The 24612-nt window shown below is 38.8% G+C and overlaps 1 protein-coding gene across 5 annotated transcripts; it reads right to left on the bottom strand.

The window, feature by feature from the left end:
• Positions 1 to 5196: 5196 nt before the first annotated feature.
• LOC111139453 (ATP-dependent RNA helicase DDX3X-like) lies at positions 5197 to 22354 on the bottom strand. Of its 5 annotated transcripts, none has more exons than XM_022491714.1 (17): positions 21530 to 22354; positions 18509 to 18569; positions 16425 to 16472; positions 13803 to 13932; positions 12576 to 12734; positions 12399 to 12498; positions 11904 to 12039; positions 10905 to 10990; positions 10383 to 10481; positions 10137 to 10297; positions 9627 to 9771; positions 9390 to 9534; positions 9025 to 9206; positions 8827 to 8944; positions 8438 to 8591; positions 7792 to 7928; positions 5197 to 7642 (listed from the first exon to the last, which is right to left on the bottom strand). In XM_022491714.1, the coding sequence occupies exons 1-17, from the start codon at positions 21572 to 21574 to the stop codon at positions 7563 to 7565; spliced, it is 1986 nt and encodes a 661-aa protein (XP_022347422.1). In that variant the 5' UTR covers positions 21575 to 22354; the 3' UTR covers positions 5197 to 7562. The 5 variants fall into 5 exon arrangements, with proteins under 5 accessions (XP_022347422.1, XP_022347426.1, XP_022347424.1 ...); XM_022491718.1 differs by having other exon boundaries at positions 7792 to 7925; positions 8432 to 8519; positions 21530 to 21665; XM_022491716.1 differs by having other exon boundaries at positions 7792 to 7925; positions 8432 to 8591; positions 21530 to 21664.
• Positions 22355 to 24612: the final 2258 nt, after the last annotated feature.

Genomic DNA, 24612 nt, shown 5'->3' with positions numbered 1-24612 from the left:
AATAATAAGGAGTCTAAGTGAAATGAAAGTAATTTTCCTAAATAAGGATGGTTATTTTAGAACGGGGAAGAAGACAACAAAGAACTAAATGGATATAAAAAAGAAAGTTGTAGGGGCACTGGGTGGCTCAGTCAGTTGGGTGTGTCTGCCTTTGGCTTGGGACCAGAGGGAACCCATGTTGAGCTTCTTGCTCAGTGGAGAGCATGATTCTCCCTCTCCTTTGTCCCTTTTGTCCCTCCCTGCATGTGCTCTCTCTCCCCCTCTCTTTCTCAAATAAATAAAATCTTTAAAAAATAATAAAAGGATACAATTTTCTTAAGACTATTTGGTCTATTCTTGTTAATTTTCTGAAAAGTTTTTTTTTGTTTTTTTTTTTTGGTCTTATTTTTGTTTCTAATTTAGAAAGCAAAGTAACCTGCCTGGACACTAAAAATTTTGCATTTTACCAAAATAACTTACTGTACTTTATATTGTCCTTATCAGGAGTTTGATTAAGAAGATCCAGTCTTCTCTTTTAAGATTTTATTGGGGCGCCTGGGTGGCTCAGTTGTTAAACATCTGTCTTCAGCTCAGGTCATGAATTCAGGGTCCTGGGATTGAGCCCCATGTTAGGCTTCCTGCTTAGAGAGTCTGCTTCTCCCTCTCCCAACTCCTCCTGCTTGTGTTCCCTCTCTCTGTGTCATTCTCTGTAAAATAAATAAAATCTTAAAAAAAAATTGAGGTTTTGAGGAAAAGATTTTTAACAAATAAGATTTCATTTATTTATTTGAGAGAGAGAAAAAGATAGCAACAGACAGCCTGAACGAGACAAGTGAGCATAAGCTGAGAGGAGAGGGAGAAGCAGAATCCCTGCTGGGCATGGAGTCTGATGTGGAGCTCCATCTTGATCCCAGGACCCTGGGATCATGACCTGAACTGAGGGCAGTTGCTTAACTGAGCTACACAGGCATTCTTTGTTGGGTAACGTATAAAGTATGTATCTAATCAGAATGCTATGGGTAACAGGCCAGGGAGAATAAAGGAAGAACATAGCAAATATTTCCTAAGTACTTTTTTTTTTTTTTTTAAAGATTTTATTTATTTTATTTGACAGATAGAGATCACAAGTAGGCAGAGACAGGAAGAGAGAGAGAGAGAGAGAGGATGCAGCAGGCTCCCTGCCGAGCAGAGGCCTGTTGAGGGGCTCAATCCCAGGACTCTGGGATCATGACCTGAGCTGAAGGCAGAGGCTTTAACCCACTGAGCCACCCAGGCACCCCCCTAAATACTTTTTTTCTGAGTAATGTACTTCTCAAAGGTAGCAGGATAGCTTACTTGAGGTCAACCTGAAGCAGTCTGGGTATGGAGTGGTTTGCATTCTGAAGATGAAATTCCCAACTACTATGAAAGCAGAAAGACCCTAATGGTGGGTCATTTTAGGATCATGGCTGCAAAACTGTCAGTGCACAACAGGTTAGAACCAGGATAAAACAGGCAAAATAGAAGGGTATGAGATGTGCAGGAAAGGAAGGGTTTGTGGATGGAAATTGTGGCTTTATTAAGTGATCTTTTAGGCTGTACTGATTTATTAAGATGGAAAGAAGGTTTCTTCAATGTTTACCCATCTTCCCATAGCATGTATTAGATAAAACAAGCTATAGAGTCTGCAGTAATATAGTACCTCCTTTGCAATGTTTTCCATCTTTCTATTTCCAATGTTTAAGGCTACTGTGGGAAATAAGGATATAGGGTAGACTTTAAATAAGCCAAAGTAGGGATTGTTAAAAGTTGGTGATCAGTGGAGGCATGCCATTGGATTTACACTAATGATTTTGAGAAGGGCTAAGGAGTGGACTTCAGTTTTCAAGAGGGGTCAAAAATTGTATGGCAAGAAGATTCTTAGTCTGTTTTCTTAGATTACCTGTCTTGGAGCCAACATCTGTACTCATATAACAGTCTTTCCTACATTGTAGCATATTTATATCTGTCTTAAGCTTCTGATGATTGGTGTCCAACTGGACACAGGGGACAGTGTTGATAAATAAAAAAAAATCTTTTTACCCATTTTCTAATTTTTTTAAGTAGGCTCCATATGGGCCCACACTGGAACCTAACATAGGTTAGGTTCTCTCCACCCTGAGAGATTAAGACCAGAGCTGAGATCAAGAGTCCAACCCTTATCCAACTGAGCTACCTGGGTGCCCCTTTTTCAGACTTTTTTTTTTTTTTTTTTAAATAAGCTTTGTACCCCACATGGGGCTTGAATTCAAAACCCCAAGATCAAGAGTTGTACACTCATCCATGTGTGCCAGTCAGGGACCCCCAGTGTTCTAATTACTCTCAAGCAATTAGCATTAAGGTGGCACTTGGCAGAAATCAGCATGGAAGCCCATAGTAATAATTGGAATGTGCTGAATAAGAGAGATATAAATTGGGGGCACCTGGGTGGCTCAGTGGATTAAGCCTCTTTGGCTCAGGTCATGATCTCAGGGTCCTGGGATCGAGCCCCACATCGGGCTCTCTGCTCAATGATCGGGCTCTCTGCCTGCCTCTCCTCATACTTGTGACCTGTCAAATAAATAAAATCTTAAAAAAAAAAAAAAGATAAAATTTGCAAATTACCTATTACCTGGAAAATGATTTACAGCAAGACCAGATGAGTCATTTAGACGGTTTGTGTTCTATCAGTTGAGAAGTTCTGGTAACTGCTGTCCAGAGTGTGATTAAAACTCAAGCATCAGGGCGCCTGGGTGGCTCAGTGGGTTAAAGCCTCTGCCTTCAGCTCAGGTCATGGTCCCAGGGTCCTGGGATCGAGGCCCGCATCGGGCTCTCTGCTCAGCAGGGAGCCTGCTTCCTCCCCTTTCTCTCTCTGCCTGCCTCTCTGCCTACTTGTGATCTCTGTCAAATAAATAAATAAAATCTTAAAAAAAAAAAAAACCCTCAAGCATCAGTTTTCTCACTGTTACAAGGTTTTGCCCTCCTATCAAGGTAAGTTAGTCTGGTTCAAGTGGTTGCACATAAAAACCAGTGTTGATTTGCATCAGTAAACAGAAAACCCTGATGATAGAGAACCTAAATCTTTTATAATGGGTAGTAGGTAAACTCCAATTTTTGCCTAGAAATATGCATTATCTTTACATATGAACAGGAAAAGAAATATGCTCATCCCAGAGGGATGCTCTAGAAAAAGTATCACACACACAAAAATGTGCAAAAAATGTTAGAAATGGCCTTACTACCCAATATCCAGGGTTTCACTGAATATCAAGACCAGTTACAGGCTAACAATTAGTACTCTGGAGCTCAGTATGAAGCAACTGAACTGTTTTTGTTGCTTTTTCCAAACACGCTATTATCTCGTCTCTTTAGCTCTATCAACTTATGTTATGGATATGTCTCCTTCCTAGGCTTATCCTGAAGTTTCCCTAAGGTGTGGGTTAGAGATTTAGCTTTTCCTTTTAAGCTTGTTACTAAGCCCAAAGATTGAGAGCCAACATGGGTGTGTATATACTGAGAACAGCTAAAATTCGCAGAAAATTTTACTTTTGGGTAAGATCTATATAGATTCATTGAAAGTAACCATTCACATAGAAGAACTTAATTCTCAAATATCACAGGCCTTTTTTTCTTTTCAGAATTTTATTTCTTGGTCTCTGATGTGCATTCATTTTTGCATATTGAATGAAAACCTGGGTATGCATTTTTGCTTAACATTTTTTTTTTTTAAGATTTGAGACAGTGTGTGTGCTCAAGGTGGGAGAGGGGCAGATGGTGAGGAAGAAGCAGGCTCTCTGCCAAGCCCCCAACGTGGGGCTCCTTACCAAGACCTTAGGATCATGTCCTGAACCAAAGGCAGACATTTAACCAACTGCGTCACCCAATGACCCCTGAGACATGTCTTGTCATTGTTTCCAGATTTAAGTAATAAAAACCCATCCTAAAAGTCACACCCCTTTTTAAAAACTTTAATTCCAGCTAGTGACTGAAAGTGACTGGAAGCTTCAGTCTAGATGGAGGCTCTTATTGATGATAGGAAGAATTCCTGAAGTTGTCTAAAACTTCTCAGGGGTCTAAAACCATTAATAAAGGTATCCTGAGACACCATGCTAGGCCAGTCTAGGGCAGCCAGAGATATACATATTAGGCAAGGGAAAAAAAAAACAAACCCCTGAAACCCCAAGATACACCATGAATTTCCCGTTGAACTAAACACTATGAAATGAAAGGTCAGGGAGTCTCAGGTGTGTATACCTACAACATAGGCATTAGACTCATTTCTTTGCAACCTCAGTTAGAGGGTTCCATGTCAGAATAAGCAAACATGAACCATTTAACTGGGTAGTTGCTGGGAAAGCAAAGTTGGGAGCAGTTTCTAGCCTACATTTACATCCCTGAAACTGCTATTGAAAGCCTTAGGACTCTAGGACACCTTGCAAGGTTCCCCCCCCCCCCCTGCTAAAGATTTTATTTGACAGATCACAAACAGGCAGAGAGATAGGCAGAGAGGGGGAAGCAGGCTCCCTGCTGAGTAGAGAGCCTGATGTGAAACTTGTGCCGAAGACAGAGACTTTAACCCACTGAGCCACCCAGGTGCCCCTTGGAAAGTGTTTATAATGGGGAAGAGGTCTCCCTAAGATTGTTTCCCTTATTCCATTTGTTTCCTGCCTAGTCACATGGAAAGGGAATATCATCATGTCAGGAAACATAACAACTAAGTGCAAGAACAAGGCACTGAGGCAGTTTTCTTGGTCATCTTTCCATCCCTCTGCCACAACAAAGTAAAAAACCAACCAATGAAGTACCATAATTGATGGCAAATCTGCTTCTCCCTCTCCTGCTGTACACTCTTCTATTATCTCACTTCAAATACTTAAAATCTTCAGAAAAATAATATAGCCTATGATTTCATTTACAGAAATTTTAAGGACAAAAGCCAATCTCTGATGTTAGAAATCAGGATAGTATCTACCCTTCAGTGATGGGAAATTAGTTCTACAGAACACAAAAAATTTGAGACTGATTCCCTTAAAAAAGCCAATTTCATAATATCTATTGTATTAACATGTTAAGCTGGTTTGGTTACATCAGCTAACTGGTAGGGGCTGCTTGCCTTGATGTGTGACCAAAGTTGGAGACTGGGAAGCTATTATTCTCCAGGTTGACAGTACAATTTCATTTCTACATCTCATGATTAAGGCACAACTGACAGCAACAAGATTACGTTCAACTTTTTATTTTAGTAAAATCAGAATAAACACAGCACATGCAGTGCCAGCATCTAAAACTAATACAATAAGCAATTACTAACTTAGTGACTTGAGGTTCAAGATCTACATTCAGCAGCTTTAAATCCATACTTACTGATAAAACTGAATGTAAAAGTCACTAGTTATGACAATACACAAAGATAACCACATGTTTGAGAATTGCAAATATGCCAGACAGCCACTGTAAACCAAGCCAAACAAAAACATTAACTAAAATAAAACTCACAGAACCTTTGAGAATGTGGACACTTCATTATCAGTGTTCAGAAGTGTTTCATTAGTATTTTAAGACAAGTGTATCAAAACCTTGGCATGTTTTAATTTCAAGTTGCCAATTTTGTCTTTAACTTTTGTCAGAAAGTTACAACTAGCTGTTTCCCCAGTGCCGGGTCTGCTTAATTTGACTCAATTGTTTAATAGAACTTAACATTTAAAGCTCACACTACCCCGAAATATATTATTTCACATATGGTGACATTCAACATTCAAGTGCCAGTGTTTTTGTACTGTCTTTTGGTCAAGTTTCTTTAAACTTTCAAAGAATTCACTTTTTAGGCTTACAAAAATAAATATCTGTCAAAATGTTCAATAAATATTACACAAACTAGCAGCAAAAAGTATCTAAAATCTGTCGTGTGCAAATAGTTTTCTTCAACTACCATTCCGTGGTCCCAAATAAAATTTTAGAATCTATTTAACAAGCTGCGTTCAACAATCTCCAAGAGACAAAATAAGATTGGAAGTTTAAAGACACGCACACAACACATATATATAAAATTCTCTGAATGTGCAATAAAATAAGTACTTTGTAAAAAGTCATGGGCAAAATGTACAGGAGTCTAAACCCATACTAAGTGAAATAGCACCGTTAACAAATGACCTCAATACTGTCAAGTGCACCTACTTAATGGTTTTTAGAACAAGGCACAATATTCTTGAAAATCTATTGCACTTTTTTAAGAAAAATTTTTGCCTCCTTATGCCATCACAAAGATAGTTTTTGAGGATTACTGCATTCTGGCCACAAAATCACCACAGAATTCAAGCAGAAGAGGCATTTTTAATGGTGGATAATCATCTTTGGCCAAATTTATCATAGACTATAACTATAATGGAAACCTATGCAACTAAAATAGACTAAGACTGCAGCATATAGAAATAACATCTTATGCAGTTTACTATGTATTTCCAACCTGTGTGATCTCAAGGATTTTAGTGTTTTTGTTATCCCGAACTACAAAGTCTACAAGTGTAAGCCATTTTAACATTTCAACGCAGCTTAAAGAGTTAATGTGAATCTATATTAAAGTAAAGCCTGCTGCATAATCCCTCCTGCTCATATCCTCTTGACCAAAAAACATCAACACTAGCATGCGTTAAAGACCCAAACCGAAGCAGGCCCATAAAGACTGGTCACTACTATGGTCAACTATCCTACCATTTCAAGTTTATTTATGGCAGGCATTAAAAAATCTAATTAGATGAAATCCCCCTCAAACACTTTTGTTATCAAACCTTTAAAACTCTTCCTGTAATAGTATGCCCACATCTGCTTAGCTTAAAATTACTAACTTAAACATTAAAAGAGGAATTGCTGTATTTATTTGCATTAACTTTGAAGGATGCTTTGAAAAATGTGAATGTATTCATACATGCCACCTTATCTTGACTAGAATGGCTTATTTAAAAACTAAAAGATTCTGAGTGCCTATCCAGGATAGAGTGAGCAAGTCAGAACTGTAACTTAGTACAGACTGCCTCCTTTGAAACTAATACTGCCTTAAGATGTTCTTCCAGTCTGCAAGTACCAAGAAGTGCTAATGCAGGCTACTGCCTAAGGTTTTTTCGCCATATTATTATCTACAGATGAATTGATGATTCCTGTTAAGTTATATCACACCTGTGTGCCAAGGTTTGATTTTAGCCCAAGTTCAGGAAATTTATTTTTTCAAAACAATTGATATCTTGAGCATTACTGAGCCAACAGGACATCAAAATAATAAGTTGTCTAAAGTTAAAGTCACAGTACATTAACAAACAAATGATCCTCAGTCACAAAATTATAAATGCAGTTTGGGGTGATAATAAGCAGGAGGGGAGTTAATCCAAACTACAGCAATTATGTCTTCAACTTCTGAATAAGGCTGTTCATTGTTTCTTTCTTCTTGTGACTTTGAAGCTCCCTTAAATTTTCAGGAGAATCACAGCTGATAATGTACTGCAAGGTCTTGAAGCTATAAAATATAGTCTGGCTAAGTTACATGTGGTTTCCATATTAGCTTGTTTGAAAAGGGTTGACTTCGTTGCAAAGCAGATTCAATTGCCCCACCAGTCAACCCCCTGGGAGTTGTAATTTCCTCCATATCCATCACTATTGTAGAAGCCTCCATAGCCACCTATCAAGAAATGTTTGAAAACAGAAATTAGTTCAGCCACTTAAGTTTCTACTGGATTTTGTATTCTTGGAAATTTCTCCAATAAATTATGCTTTAAGAAAAAATAAAAAGCAGTTACTTAAGACATAAACAGGAAAAATTAACATTACCTCCACCAAATCCTCTGCTGCTATTGTGACCACCTCCACCACTACGGCTGCTGCTTGCACGACCACTACTAAAGCTAGAACTGCTGGAACCACTACTTTGTCGATAGTCTCTGGCACCAAATCCTCCACTGAATCTACTAATAAAAGGAAAATCATAGTTTATGTTTTCAACTCAATTAAACCAACAATTCCCGTGTACTTTCCAATCCTCAACTCAACTGCCATGATACTCTTGCAATAGTGTTATCTAAAATCCTGAGCCCTTAACCAGGCTGACATTTAACTCCTTAATATTTATTTTTTTAATTTATATATATATATTTTTAAAGATTTTATTTATTTGACAGAGAGAGATCACAAGTAGGCAGAGAGGCAAGCAGAGAAAGAGAGAGGAGGAAGCAGGTACCCTGCCGAGCAGATGCGGGACTTGATCCCAGAACCCTGAGATCGTGACCCGAGATGAAGGCAGAGGCTTAACCCACTGAGACACCCAGGCACCCCATTAATATCTATTTTTAATTTTTTGTCACATCTACTATCCCTTGTCAAAAATATATTAAGTAATGGCAGTGTTTTAGCTAACCCTGGACACAACTTTCTACCCAAAGCTGGTAACAATAATGAAGCTCAAAACAACAACCTGTACCTCTTAGAGCGTCCACGACTGCTACCCTTATAGTGGTGTTCATAAGCCATATTTTCTAACCAAGATGGCACTTCTTGTTTAGCTTCAACGAGCAGATCCAACAAATCCTTTGTGATATTTACGTTTCTTTCATTAAAGAATGAGGTGGCAAGGCCTACAAAAATCCAAAGTAATACATAAAACTGAGGTTTCCATAAAATAGTCTGGGCTCTTCCTTCATATATTTAACAGTAAGCAGGAATAAAAAATGTTATAATATGTGATGTAATCAAACTAGAGATTTAAACAGTAATTTTAGTTATCTGATGTCACACATCAGCTTTCCCTTGAAAGATAATTTTTAGTATTAAGGATTCTATGACAAACCATTAAATAAATCAACACTTTACCAAGGTTTCCCACACGTCCTGTACGGCCAATCCGATGTACATATTCCTCAATATCACTTGGCAAATCAAAATTGATAACATGTTTCACATTTGAAATGTCTAGTCCTCTTGCTGCCACCTGAAAAATAACTTTTGTTTAAAAAAAAAAAAAAAAGCAACATTCAAACATGCCTAACTCAAAAATAAAAATATACACACAGCTGTAGCCACTAAAATAGGGCTTTTTCCTGAGCGGAACTGGTGAAGGGCCTCCTCTCTATCTCTCTGTGATCGGTCACCATGGATACTGGTACAAGCATATCCTTCATGGTATAAGAAGTCCTCCAGAGAATCAGCACCCTTTTTGGTCTCCACAAACACTAAAGTCAGTGAATCCTTCCCTGTAAAATTAGATATAAGGTTTTGTTTACTAATAAGAACTCAGCACTTTGGTTCTTTTTGCACTCCATAAAGCAAGCACACAGAGATAATTAAAATAAGCTTTCATCATTTAGACAGGTTGGCAAAAGGGTAGGAGCTAAAGAGATCCAAGTAGATTCTCACTACACTATTATTAACTTCACCTGTTGCATTTAAGAGATCAAGAAGAAATGATCGTTTGTCTGATTCTTCCACCCAAACTACTTTTTGTGTGATGTTCTCAGAGGTGGAGCCAACTCTGCCTACAGCCAGAAAAATGTATTCATCCAAGAAATCACGAGCAAGCATCTAAAAAGGGGAAAACACTCTTAGTCTCCAACTTCTTAAAATTATCTGAAAATACTTATTTACAAATGTTCTAAAAGAACAGTAAATCATACCTGTATTTCCTTAGGGAAAGTAGCACTGAACATCATAGTGTGGCGAATACCCTTTGGTGGCATAGTATCTTGTTCAACTATACGTCGTATCTGAGGTTCAAATCCCATATCCAGCATCCTATCTGCTTCATCCAACACTAAGTATCTTTTATGAAAAATACTCACTTTAGAATTTGATGAGAAACTGACCACTGAATATAACTGTGTAATATTCATCCTAACGTGCTAGCCTTGCAAAGTAACATATGTGAAACACGTAAATCACATAACCATTATCTGACACTGTTCCAATGAATCATACAGGTTAACTGTGACTTTCAAAAATTATGCAGTTAAATTACTGTAGTAAATCTGAAGACAATCTTACTACAATCACTACAAAATGACCAGTAATATGAAAGTTCTACTCCTGTAACCAACGATGCACGGTATGCTAGAATTTAAATAAAAAAACTGAAAATTAAAAAATAAAAGAAATTACATCTTTTAAACATAAAAATTAACACTTACTTGCAAAAGTCTAATCCAATCTTTCCTCTTTCCATCATATCCACTAGACGTCCTGGAGTGGCCACTAACAAGTGACAACCACGCTCTAAGTCTCGAATCTGCTGACCAATATCAGCACCACCATAAACCACACAAGGACGAACTCTAGACCGGTATGAAAACTATAAGCAAAGAGTTTATTAGATATTCATAAAAACAACATTAGAATCAATGAAAATGGCAATAATCAGTAAAATGCATACTTACTTTTCTGGCTTCCTCATAAATTTGTACAGCCAATTCTCTTGTTGGGGCTAAAATTAAGGAGATAGGATATTGTTTACGGCGCCCGTATCTTCCATTTTCCTAAGAAATGAGAACAATTTAGAAAGTAAACTCAAAGAGCCAAAACTTTGTTGTTGTTTTTTGAAACAACTCATCACAGCAAAATTCGCTTTATAATTAAGAATTACATCCACGGTGCCTGAATGGCTCAGTCAGTTAAGCATCTGCCTTCAGCTCAGGTCATAATCCAGGTCCTGGGATCGGGTCCCATATCAGGCTCCCTGCTCGGCAGGGTGTCTGCTTCTCCCTTTCCCTCTCCTCCTGCCTGCTCATGCTCTCTTAAATAAATATCTTTTTTTAAAAATTAAGAAGTAAATAAATATAGTAAGAAAGAGGAACTAAAATAAAACACAGTTAGTATTGTTTAGAAAGAAAGGTCCCAACTAATATTTATCAAGTTTTCACTATGCTAACAACTTATTTTATAAGGAAATCAATCTTTACCTTCACAGCCTTCAAAGCCTCGCCTGGACCATCTGTGTAAATCTGACTTAAGATGGGCAACAGAAATGCTGCAGTTTTTCCAGACCCTGTTAAAAAAATAATTGTGTTCCACATTCCCTTTTAGTGAAAAAAAATTTTACCTTATGCCAAGTTTTGGGAAAAATATGGTATATTCATACAGTGAAAGCGAGAATGCCAAGTGATTCCTGTTATCTATTTTAAACAATACAATCCTCTACTCTTCAGATTTTAATTTACATGAAATCGGCATCAACTTCCCATTCTTTACTTTTTTATATCCTGTAATACTGATGGAATGCAGAACAGTTTCTGAGGTTTAACAGTAAAGGGCTTTACACAGTAGTCGGTTTCCTTTGCAGAATAAAAGGCTTGGCTGTAACTGTTTAAATGAAACTTACTTTAAAAAAACAAATCCCTCTCTGACAAATAAATAAATAAAATCTTTAAAAAAAAAAAACACAAAAAAACAAATCCCAGATTTAGCCTGAACTTCACAGTTAAACATAAAATGAAGAAATCCTTAAAGAAGAAACTTTATTACAAATGACTTAAGTTTCTTTTCTTTCTATAGACAGGAATGTTTTACATGGAGAAGTAGTTCTGCTGTCTTTTTATCACTAATTATGCCCAATTGCCAAAATATTAGGGAGAGGAGGCACAGTTACCCCCCCCATTTTTATGAATCACAAATTCTTCTCTAAGTTGAGTATTTCCTATTCCAGTTATGTAGCTAATGTTCTCCTGCATTGCATTCACAACTTTCCCTGCTGCAATAATAGCAGGCTGACAATTCACTGCACAATTCCCCAAGATGTCCTCATATATCCAAAGAATAAAAAGATACAAAAAACACTTCAACTAATGTTTACCTAACTCAGAATCAGGCTACCCACAGCTCAATTCTCCTGGTAAAAAGTACTATTTCTAGAGAAAGACCAGCTGAAATATTAACTTTAATTCTTTATCTAATTAGCTTACCTGTTTGGGCACAAGCCATCAAGTCTCTTTTTTCTTTGATAATAGGAATGGCATGTTTCTGCACTGGAGTTGGACGAGTGTAACGAGTCAGCTCAATGTTCCCCATGATAATTTCTCCCATCTCAACATCGCTGAACTATCAAGGAAACAAAAGCAAGTCAAACACAACTAGAAATGTCTAACCTGTTACAATTTCTGTGTTGTGCTACTTATGACCAAAACACCCAACCCCGAATATGCACTTTTGGTTGTGATTTTATCTGCTATAATTTTAGGTTGAAAGTACCTGAAAAAGTTCTAGGTTTTTTAAAGAAATAGACTTCAGTGTCTAAAATACAATAGAGTAACTTTTGGATTCTTTGTTATGTTTGACATTTTCTATTTCAGCATTCTTCATAACGGTGACATAAAATCTTAGTCTCTCTTTTTATAACCCAATCAAGTCCTTAAATAGTTAACAAAGAACTGTTAAGGAGTCATACAAAAACAACTTACACTTTCAATATGTGGAGGACAGTTATTGCCAGTTGCCTCTACTGGTATATCATCATATTTCTCAAAGTTTATTCCGGTGTTTCCTCCAGAGAAGAGTTCCCTAATATCAAATAATTATTACATAGTTATACTAAGTAACAAGTTTCATATCAATCAACATATATTTCAAAAACTTACTGCTCCAATCGTTCACTTGGTGGAAGTGGTTTTGACCAGTCATCGTCATCTGATTTGTCACACCAACGACTGTGTCCACTGCGTTCAAACTTGCCAAAGCTAGTCCTGTCACCACGACTGCCAATACCATCATAGTCACTCCGTCCACGATCATCAAACCTAAACAGCATAAACAATTGATACATGTCATTTAGCTTATATCACAGTATCTCTATATATCTCTAGATACATACTTGTATACTAGTTGAATTGTATCAGGAATACCTTTCAAAGATTTCAATAATTCAATAATGGCTGTCTCATTTATGAAATAATGCCCTTTAATTTTTTTTTAAAGACTTTATTTATTTATTTGACAGAGAGAAATCACAAGTAGGCAGAGAAGCAGGCAGAGAGAGAGGAGGAAGCAGGCTCCCCGTTGAGCAGAAAGCCCGATGCGAGGCTCGAACCCAGGACCTGGGATCATGACCTGAGCTGAAGGCAGCGGCTCAACCCACTGAGCCACCCAGGCGCCCTGCCCTTTAATTTTTTTAAAGATTTTATTTGACAGAGAGAGAGAGAGATCACAAATAGGCAGAAAGGCAGGCAGAGAGGGGGGGAAGTAGGCACCCTGCGAAGTAGAGCATCCAGGTGCCCCAGGCCCTTTAATTAATGGTTATGTATAATTTACACATCAATGTTTAAGAAATCCACATCCATTTTCACCTTATATAAAGTTATAGAACATCAGGTCTCTTAATCTTAAGAATTAAGTTTTGTAATGCTTATACCCAGTATGTACTTCATATTTTCATAAAACCGATAACCCAGCCATCTGGGTGGCTTAATCAAGTGGCAGATCCTTAATTTTAATCTCAGGGAGCCTGCTTCTCCCTCTCCTTCTGCTACTCCATCTGCTTGTGCGCACTCTCTCAAATAAAATCTTTTTTTTTTTTTTTTTAAAGATTTTATTTATTTATTTGACAGACAGAGATCACAAGTAGGCAGTGAGGGCAGGCAGAGAGCCTGATGTGGGGTCAATCCCAGGATCCTGAGATCATGACCTGAGTCGAAGGCAGAGGCTTTAACCCACTGAGACTCCCAGGTGCCCCTCAAATAAAATCTTAAAAAAAAAAAAAAAAAAAAAAATCACGACCAAGGAAAATACAAAGAATGAGATCACATCAAACTAAGAGTTTATTCCTAAACTGCTAGTATAAAGACATTTGCAAGCTGAGAGTAATTTACCTTCCCCTTGGTCCACTTCCACGATCACTGAAGTAATTGGGCTTTCCTCTTGAATCTCGAGACCCAAAACTGCTGTAGACGTCCTTATCTTTACTACAACTCCACCCTGAACTGTCTTTATCATAGAATCCTTCAAAAAAAAAAGTTTAAAAAAAAGAAAAAAGAAAAAAAGAAGAGTTGACAATACTTTTACATGATTCCTGTCTTAAAAGCTCTCTAACACAGCCTCCCTTTTATTTTATTCTTTTGGAACCAAGTATCAGTGGAATTACTTTTATCAAATACTGGAGAAGAGAACCAAGATTCAGAGAACTGGGTTTCACCAGCAAATAGTATCACACTAACAATTTAAGTTCCATTCTTTACAAATTGTCATATCACACTAACATTTTAAATTGCATTCTTTAAAGTGTCAATGTTTGCTATATATTAAATGGAGTAAAACACGAGCCTATTTCAATAAAACTATTTTAACAAGATTGTGGCAAATTGCTTTTTTAAAGGTGTAACTGCTATCAGAGGGATCCCAAATGCCTCCTCCAAAGTTTTAACCTCAAAGGCAGTAGGAAGGGAAGCTCTAAGTTTAGTTTTATAGTTATGCCCCATTCCTAAAAATACATCTCATGAATGTAGTTACTGCTAAAAAGTTGATAAATATTAGGTATGTACCATATAGCATATATAACATAGATTTTTAAATTCAAAAGGTTTACCTCAGGTAGAATCAGTTACCTAAGAGCTTAAATTAAGAGATCCACTACAAAGTTACCAATAAGGAGAAATCTGTGAGATGCATGAGGACAGAGACTATGAAAACTCATGAAGGATGAAGCTCCAAACTGTTGTCACAGAATTATGCTCAGATGGGCTCTATGCAGTAAGGGGCATGATTAACAAGAGTCTTATTCAAAAGAATTTAGAGAAGGCAACTTGGTAGCTACTTAACCAACAGCTGTAAGTATAACAAATCAGCTGAATTATCTTCAATATACTATCAATATTTAAAAGAAATTCAATAAATGGAAATACTCAATACAAAGTTTCTTTGTTCTCTTACACCTAACACTTTAAAGATACCCTCAAAGGAACCTGAATTCAAAAACGAGCAGGGATCTTTTGCAAGCAGTAGAAACATCAGGCAATTAGGTTTTCCCGAAGAACTCTAAATTTAGAAATTAACAACCCACTTAGAAGTAATTTAAACACTATTATTTAACATAAAAACTTCTCAAACCGTTTTCTTGAAAGTCTCTAAAGTTCCCCCCCCCAAATGTCTCCAAAATTTTAGTTATTTCACACTGCCAAAGCTCCTTTGTTTCAGTACTAACAACATAAACAGTTGGTGTAACTACAATTCTTTGTATTTACCTATATTACTGACTAAAATATTATATATTGTATACTACTGTCACATCCTAAGAGTTCAACAATATGTTGTCGAACTCAACCAAATACAACAGGGGGAAAAAACTGTCATCCTTTCCTATATTCCACATGGACATACCTTGAGGGCACAGCTACAGATAGGTAAAAGAAGGTGACCAGAGTAAATCTACCAGAGGGAACTAAACCACTTAGGGACACTTAATTTAATTCTTTGCAGTTCCTCAAGTAATGACAGTACCTCCCCCTCTGCTGTACAGCTGTTAGCCAGTTACCTATATGGCCTTTACTTTTCCATTTCTTAATTTCCATACTGTTACTCCCTCTGCAGCAGTTTGTATACCTTCCCTGTAACTCTAGTCACACACATTCTGAGGATTACCCATTACAAAAAGAATTCTGGGGGGTCAGTAAGAGCATGCAGCTCTTGATCTCAAATGTTTTAAGTCCGAGCCCCATATTGGGTTTCGATTACTTAAACAGAAAATTCTTAAGAAGAAATTCCAGTTTGAGAAAATAATTCTAATATCAGCCAGAAGTGATCTTTTGGTATTACACAAACTTACATAAACGACAGACTACGTATGAAGGTACATACCCAGTCCACAAGCTATAGTTCATTTCCCCCATCCCCAAATACCTACCTCATTTCCCACCATCTTCTTTCCTCTTGGCTTTTCCTGACTTTTTATTTCTCTTGAAAATTCAGATCACCACGATGATGAATATATAACACTTGTATAATCATCCCAACACTATCTTAATCATCTATTTACTCTACATTAAAAACTTAATACTAAACATCACAGGTTTTTTAGTAACATTTCACACAAAGCCCTCAACATGAAACAGTTCTTGCGAAAACTAAAATCAGCAATCTCTCCAACCCACTGAGCATGCCCTTGTTTGCAATCCTTCAATTGTTAAATATTCTGCAATAACTAATTTTCACTGTTGCTGCATTTAAGGATTTCAGTGCCCTCTAGTTAGTTTACAAAACAGTGACCCCCACCCCAGTGACTTTCAAACTGAAATCATGTTGTATTTATAAATAAAAGCACTAGAGTAGTGAAACTTTAGGCTCAAAAGAAATAAATATCCTTTATATAATACCAGATGAACTTTTCCAGAGTTATGAAGAAAACAGAAATGTAATACACTTCCTCAGTTACCTCATTTTCCCTAAGTTTTACTATCTTAAAACCAAAGTTGGATACAAGAATTTGCCAGTAAACTTACCTTTAGAGGCTTCTCTGTTCCTTAAGTGAGGAGGTATATAGCGTCCTTCTAAAAGAGAAATAGAAAATTAAAGACCCATCCCCATTCACCAAGACACAGCGGTTTACAAAAATATGTATTAAAACATTGATCCTAGGGGCACAAAGGTGGCTCAGTTGGTTCAATGTCTGCCTTTGGCTTAGGTCATGATCTCAGGGTCCTGGGACCCATCACACCCAGCTACCTGCTTGGCGGGGGGGGGGGGGGGGGGGGGGTCTGTTTCTGTCCCTTGCTCTCCCTCTGTGCTCTCTCTCATAGTATCTTGAAAAACGAAAACCCCAAAGAAACACTGATCCTAGAAAACAAACTTTTAAACTATTACTTAAATTATTTTACAGCTATAAAAATAAAATCTAAAAATGGGAAAGCGCTTAAATAATACACATTTTTATGCTACATCTAAAAAAGAGAAAGAAAAAGCAGGGGCAGACAACGTAAGTCTGGCAAATCTGGGAACACAGACTGTAATAAAACCCTCAATCCAAACACATTTCAGTGATGCCTAGCGTGTTTAGTCAGAAGAACACATGACTTCTCATCTCTGGGCATGGAATTCATTAAAAAAAAAAAAAAAAAAAAAAAAGACTATGCTATTTCAAAATGTATTAATTACAAGTCTTAACAAATACAACTATTGCTATAACAAAACTGCCAACTAAAAGAAAAGAATATGCACTAAATCAACTGACCAATTTTAATTAGCTTTGTTTCTACTGTGCCAATATAAAGACCATACAGATGAAATACATATGAAAGCTTTTCATACAGATGAAAGCTAAGGATTCCAAGAAAGAATTAATTTCTTTCTTGTTAAGTGTTAAGATTTCCTAAATTAACAGCCAGCCTATGATAATCAAATAAAAGCATTTAATCTACAAAGTAGAAGGAAGTCAGTGTTAGTATCTAAATTTTAACTAAATCTCTAACTTTTACATTAAGTGTCCCAAACCATTACTATAATTAGATTCTTTGTAAATAAAATAATTATATCCTTATAATATGCACAGAGTAGCAAATAAGATTTAATATGGATTAACCATACTTAAAGCTCTTCAGAGTGTACCCATTGTTTTCCTGAAACAGGGATCCAAGCAGAGATCAGCTACTAAATAATAAAGGGTCAACTGTTTCATTCAAATATTAATCTCTAACAAGCACCAAATGAAACAAAACACTTCTTTCAAAAACCAATCTATTTGGGGCACCTGGGTGGCTCAGTGGGTTAAGCCTGTGCCTTCGGCTCAGGTCATGGTCTCAGGGTCCTGGGATAGAGCCCCGCATCCTGCTCTCTGCTCAGCAGGGAGCCTGCTTCCCTTCCGCTCTCTCTCTGCCTGCCTCTCTGCCTACTTGTGATCTGTCTGTGAAATAAATAAATAAAATCTTAAAAAAACAAAACAAAAAAAAACAAAACAAAAAAAACACAATCTATTCAATTTAATATGGCAGACATTTTAAATTCTAACTATAACCCAAGAAGCAGTAGAGGCTAGTTCTATTCTGAAGTGTCAGGTTCATCTTGAGACAGTTGTAGTAGTAGCTGTAACTGTTCCCTAATATTATTAACACTGTTCAGGTCAGATCAGCAGAGGGATGAATATCCCCATCTCCTTCATGCTTAAGCAGAATTCACAGTGGACATATCTAAAAATGTTGACTATGGGTGCTGGGTGTCTCAGATGATGATCTCAGGGTTCTGGGATGGAGCCCTGAGAGGGGCCCCCTTAGCGGGGAGTCAGCTTCTCCCTCTGTCCCTCCCATCTGCCCCGTGCTCACAAGTTCTCTCTCACAAATAAGTAAAAATCTGAAAAACAAGCAATAAATAAATATGTGACTACGACATTGCATTTCCTTCAAATGATCACAGCTTCCACTCAAAAAGAACCAGTCTCTTATTATACAGATATATTAAAATACTAGAATATTTATACATACATATTTGGCAATAAGAAAATTTTCATTTTAAAATTGCTCAATACAATGAATAACAAGCTGATATTAATTCTTATAAAAAAACAAAAAAAATATACATATATTTTTTTACTTACTGCTCGCTGTACTTCCTCCTCCACTCTGATTATCAGAGGAGTTCAGGTCTAGACCAGCAAACTAGAAGAAAGATATTAACACCTCACATGGTGACACACAATAAATTAAAAAAATCAATTTGCCAAAAAAAAAAAAAAAATCAATCTGCAAAAGACAAATCAGTTCTAAAATCCTGTCCTACCCTGTAGCATTACTGCCCAGTCTGTCTCACATGGTTTTAAGAATGCCTTTTAAGGGGGGCCTGGGTGGCTCAGTGGGTTAAAGCCTCTGCCTTCCATTTGGGTCATGGTCTCAGGGTCCTGGGATTGAGCCCTTGCACTGGGCTCCCTGCTTGGCGGGGAGCTTGCCCCCCCCCCCACTCCGCCTCTCTGACTACTTATATCTCTGTCGAATAAATAAATAAAATCTTAAAAAAAAAAAAAAAAAGAAAAAAAAAATGCCTTTAAAGTCTATGGGGGGGGGAATCTATAAGGCAATACAGATGCCAACAGTGTAACTAGTTACAGATGTTTCCAATACATTCATCTCTCAAACAGGTTCTTTGTAACAATTTTCCAGAGCAAAATGCTCTTCAATCACAAAACTAATTTGTTAGTAACCCCCCCCACCAGTGGTTTCCCACTTATTATTTGCATAACTTTAAAATTCTACCTGGTAAAAATTCTACCTGGAGAATATTAGGTCAATTTGGAAATTCATTAGAGTCTTTATCTCTAAAGACTGTGCCAACTATTTTTACTTTGGATAAATAACAAGGTAGCAATACCACCACCATCAACTACCACCTTTGAGTACTGTGCAACTTACATTCCATTAATACTGGCCACACTGAAGGCCAGTGAATGAAGTAATACTGAAGGCAGTATTTACTTCATTTTAGAAAGAAGACAAATTCAAAGAGATTGTTCCTTATAAAGGTACTAAGTAATAAAATAATATCCAAAGCTTTTTGAAGACTTTCTTTAATCTCAATTACTACTTATCCGCTCAATAACACATTTCAACACAATAGAAAAAAAAGGTTATTTAGGGTCACCTGAGTGGCTCAGTGGGTTAAAGCCTCTGCCTTCCATCCGCTCCGGTCCTGATCCCAGGGTAACTGGGATCCAGGCCCGCATCTGGCTCTCTGCTCAACAGGGAGCCTGCTTCCCTTCCTCTCTCTCTGCCTGCCTTTCTGCCTACTTATGATCTGCCTACTATCCAAAAAAAAAAAAAAAAAAAGGTTATTTTGCTTTATCAGGTTTTGTTAATTAATCCAAAACTTTCAAGCAGAAAATTTAAAAGCACAAAACAAGACAGCAAAGTGGGTCCCTGCATGTTTGAAAAAACGAAAAACAAGAAAATAAAAAAGTTATACAATAACATTTGCAAACACTAGAAATCCAAGATATTACCAATTACATGCACCACTAAGATATTAAATAAATTATCACAACTTTTCCGGCCGTAATTTGCTTACTAGTAAATTCTAATGACCCAGACAGCAGTTTATCAAAAGTTTTAAATCGATTCTAGCAACACAGGAAATGTTACAAATGAGATTTCTTATTCTTTTGATTTCAAATTTTCAATTTTAGAGGTTTTTACATGATCAAGCTTCAGCAGAATGCAGGCTTTAATATAACTATAGTTAGTGGAAAATACCAAGAAGAAGTAAACCAAATCTTTCAAATGTACTACATGAAACATTAAAATGTAGAATCAGTTTTTAGTAAGGATTCAGTATTCAGGAATTCGTCAAATATTTTTTGCGGAAGGTTTATACCCTAATTTATTTCCCTCAGTTAAACGAGCAAGCTGTTCACTTTAGAGTCCGAACGATTCAATTAAGTTTCTCTAGGAAGTATACCGCAGTAAAACGAAAATTTCTCCTTCTACGGAGAATGAACCTGTTATCTCTCGAAGATCACGACTCCTTTTTCGCACTAACACCTCGAAGTAAAAGGCAGTGTCTTTCAAGAGGAAAAGCCTTTTGACCCATTTCAATGTCTTTACTCAGGCGCGACAAAATTAGTAACAACTTTACTTCCTCCACCAAACCACTTTTCGAGTATTTTTGCCGAGATGCACTCCAAAGTCCAACTACTAATCTATGCGTATGTAAAACACATAGTACCATAAAGAAAAAAATCCACAATGCTGGACTAAATGGCCTTTCAGTGACGCTCTGAATTAAGTAAAGGGCAATTCTAGATCTCTAACCTTCCAAGCGGTTACCCGCCAGCGTCCAATTTCCATTATTTCCAACACGGGTTAAGGGAAGCCCGGTGCTGCCATTCTTCCCTCCCTTCCCCAGTATGCCTTTCCGGCTCTTCTGCGTCACAAAACTTTCCACTCCGGAAACACGAGTTCACCATCCGCAGCAGTAGGCTGCGATAGTCTGGCGACAGAAACCCCCAAAGTAAACAAGACAAATGATTCGTCGACTTTTGTGAAGTCAGTCGTTAGAACCAGGTCTGTTCTCTAAGCGTGGTGCAACGGTGCGCTACCCTGCAGTCGGAACAAAGGAGACCGCCGCCATTACCCTGAAAGCCCCTCCTTCCCTCCTGTTCCCACCATCTCTCCCCGCCCCAGTCCGTGGCTACAAACTACTCTTCCCTTAGATATCAACGGCACCTCTCAGCCAGAATCAGTGTCATCCAGTGAAAAATCAAACCCCTCAGATAAATACATGAATCCCTTACGCGGACTTCCCTCTGATCGCTAGTCAGCCAATGCTCGCACATGCGCATATCTAAGAAAGCACCAACCGCCACAAAAGCCGCCATTGTGCGTGGCCAGAATACAATACCTCCGCCCAAGTATCAGCTATTACTGACATGACTGTTAACGCCTCATTTTGTTCGCCACCGCACCTCTACCTAGTTTCTTTTTCCGTCCGCCCACAATCCCATCCGTAACAAGTCATACATAACAAAATAGGGAAATAAAGGTGACTAGATACTACTGCGCCATATAAGCCACGTTAAACCAAGAAAAAGGTCCACACAGACAGCCTCGGGACGCATATTTCCACTTACCTGCTGGTCCAGCCCGAGCGCATTTTCCACCGCCACATGACTCATGCCTGAAGGAAAACTCGGGAGTTTCCCAACCGCAAGTGTACCGTTTCAGAACACTCCCGCCCTCAGAGGAGAACTAAAAGCTCTCTGAAGTGCACTGCTTGGCCACGGCCGTAATATATCAACACGACTTTACGTCAGTACGCAGGCCTTGCGTCTTCCTCCTCAACCCCCCCCCCCCCCCCAACCAACCCTTTTATCCCTACCGTTACTTCTGCCTGGCTAAATCACGTTCGTTTAGTCATAACATCGCGGGAACTTCTAGTCCGACTGTCCCGTAAAGGCTCTCAGACTTCGCGAGAGCTTTATTTTTTCCTCCCTCCCCCAATGTCTTGGAATTCCTGGAAGCAAGCGGGAACTCGCCTTTTCCTTCTTTCCACGACTTGGGAGATACTAAACATACCGCCTTTGTATCTCTTATCTCACCCTCCCACCCTCCACCCTCCTAGTTTCCCTCCTTCTACGGCTTTTCCCTTTTCTTTCAGTTACTGGGATCGGAAGTTTCGTAAAAAGTCTGTTCTAACTAGTCCCCACCCGCTTTTGGGCAGTTTCCCAAAGTCGTAATTAGTAAAAAAAACTCCGGAAGCAGAGAAGGTTGAGGGCCACGTGACCCAAGGTGTGAGGAGTTTTGGCCATTTTGTAGATGGGTCGACGTTGGCTTTAGTAGAATCCGTTGGCTGTACGAGCTAAAGAAGAGGATGTGGGCAGAAGGAGTCTGCAGAAGGTGGATGTGTCGGGGTAAGCGGAGGGGAATCGGCAGCACTTGCGGGCGCCCGAACTCCGCCCGGCTTGAGCTTAGGCTGCGGGGGTCTTAGCCAGGAACCCAAGGCCCCTCCAGTTTCCTAGCTGCGACTGTGCGTTTCAGGCCGGTACTGCCTCTACGTCACGTAGTGAGGCAACAGTGAAACAATTAGACCATCAATGACGCTGATGAAAAAGCACCTTTCTGGGGACCTCCCATACACACCCCTCCTTACCCCCCACCCTGCCGTGATTCAGGCCTGTTGGGGCTTTTTGTTTTCCCCAGGGCTCTAGATCTTGCACGCAGTGGTGGTGCACTGTTTACCCAAAGACAGGTGTCTTGGAGATTGTGAACGACCCACTGGGGGTCCAAAAGATAAGGACTGGTTCTGGCTGGGGGGAATCGGCCTGTTGAAGGAGCTGCGAGGTCTCTTGATCTATGATTAAAGTGACCCTCAGATTGCCCTGGGGTGGGGTGGGAGTGAGAAGTGTTAAGAATGTGATCTACAGTCCTCGGAGGAATCACTTCCTTTGTCCCTCCTATCAGGCCCTCAATCCAGATTCAGTTCCATGGCCCTTGAAATGGGAAAAACAAAAAGAAAAAACCATTAAAACCCGTTCATTGCGTAGTTTTTTACTGTAGCAGCTCGGTATCCGTGATCCTAAAAATCGCTCTTCCTTGCCTCCTAGGGAAAGAGTATCATAAACAATTTTAACCCCATTTTTGTAGGATCACCTACTGTTAGGATTCAAATGGCTCCATTATCGTTTACCACATAAAAGACCTTTTTGTTTTTCCTTTTCAAAATTTGAACGTTCAGGGGTGATTGGATTAAGTTGCTTTACTGCTTTTTCACCTAGCTAAATTAGATAACTTTTTTTTTTAGAAGATTTTTTTTTTGAAGATTTTATTTATTTCTTTGACAGAGACAGATCAGAAGTAGGCAGAGAGGAAGGCAGAGAGAGGAGGAAGCAGGCTCCCTGCTGAGCAGAGAGCCCGGTGCGGGACTCGATCCCAGGACCCTGAGATCATGACCTGAGCTGAAGGCAGAGGCTTCAACCCACTGAGCCACCCAGGCGCCCCTAGATAACTTTTTTTATACCAAATATTTGATAATGACACTATATCATTCTGAAATTAAACTCATCCATAGTGTAAGTCAAACCCATTCATGTAATGTTTCCGCTTCAAAACAACCTAATTGTGGGGCGCCTGGGTGGCTCAGTGGGTTAAGCCTCTGCCTTTGGCTCAGGTCATGGTCTGGGAGGGGGTTGTCCAGCCAGGCATGGGGCTCTCTGCTTAGTGGGGGGCCTGCTTTCCCCAACCCCTTCTCTGCCTGCCTCTCTGCCTTGTGATCTCTGTCTTGTGATCTCTGTCAAATAAATAAATAAAATCTTCTTTTAAAAATGACCTAATTGTGGGGCGTCTGGGTGGCTCAGTGGGGTAAAGCCTCTGCCTTCAGCTCGGGTCACGATCCCAGGGTCCTGGGATTGAGCCCCAAATTGGGCTCTCCGCTCAGCGGGGAGCCTGTTCCTCCTCTCTCTCCCTGCCTGCCTCTCTGCCTACTTGTGATCTCTATCTGTCAAATAAATAAAAAAAAATCTTTAAGAAAAATGACCTAATTGGGGCACCTGGGTGGCTCAGTGGTTGGGCCTCTGCCTTCGGCTCGGGTCATGATCTCGGGGTCCTCGGATCGAGTCCCGCATCGGGCTCTCTGCTCTGCGGGGAGCCTGCTTCCTCCTCTCTCTCTGCCTGCCTCTCTGCCCACTTGTGATCTCTCTCTGTCAAATAAATAAAATCTTAAAAAAAAAAATGACCTAATTGTAATACAAAGAAATAAGAGGAAAATTATACTTGATAAAATACTTTAGAATATGAAATAACCTGTACTAGGACACTAGTAATAGTCAAGCGCATCAATATTTAGCCATTGATACAATGTGGTCACAACTCGGGGAGGTAAACAGTTCTGGTAATTTTTTCCAGTACAAACAATAAAATACAAAAATGCAAACTTAACAATACAATTTACCTTGAATAATACAGTCTCATTTCTGAAAAAAATCTACTATGTGGAGTCTAGTAAGAAATGTTGTGTTTGGGGGCGCCTGGGTGGCTCAGTGGGTTAAAGCCTCTGCCTTTGGTTCAGGTCATGGTCCCAGGGTCCTGGGATTGAGCCCCACATCAGGCTCTCCGCTCCTTGGGGAGATTTGCTTTCTCCTCTCTCTCTCTGCCTGCCTCTCTGCCTATTTGTGATCTCTGTCAAATAAATAAATCAATCTTAAAAAAAAAAAAAAGA

This window comes from Enhydra lutris, unplaced genomic scaffold, assembly GCF_002288905.1.
Source record: "Enhydra lutris kenyoni isolate GAN:26980312 unplaced genomic scaffold, ASM228890v2 scaffoldscaffold108, whole genome shotgun sequence".
NCBI classification, from domain to species: Eukaryota; Metazoa; Chordata; class Mammalia; order Carnivora; family Mustelidae; genus Enhydra; species Enhydra lutris.
The sequence above is the reverse complement of the archived record's forward strand: the minus strand, read 5'-3'. Positions and strand labels throughout refer to the sequence as shown.

Excerpts from the sequence above, each read along its gene's own strand:
- LOC111139453 (XM_022491716.1), bottom strand. The coding sequence starts at position 21,574 with ATGAGTCATGTGGCGGTGGAAAATGCGCTCGGGCTGGACCAGCAG. Across the intron at positions 16,473-18,508 it reads AGGAGGAAGTACAGCGAGCA|AAGGACGCTATATACCTCCT; the intron begins GTAAGTAAAAAA and ends TTTCTCTTTTAG. Across the intron at positions 10,991-11,903 it reads GATGGCTTGTGCCCAAACAG|GGTCTGGAAAAACTGCAGCA; the intron begins GTAAGCTAATTA and ends TTTTTTTAACAG.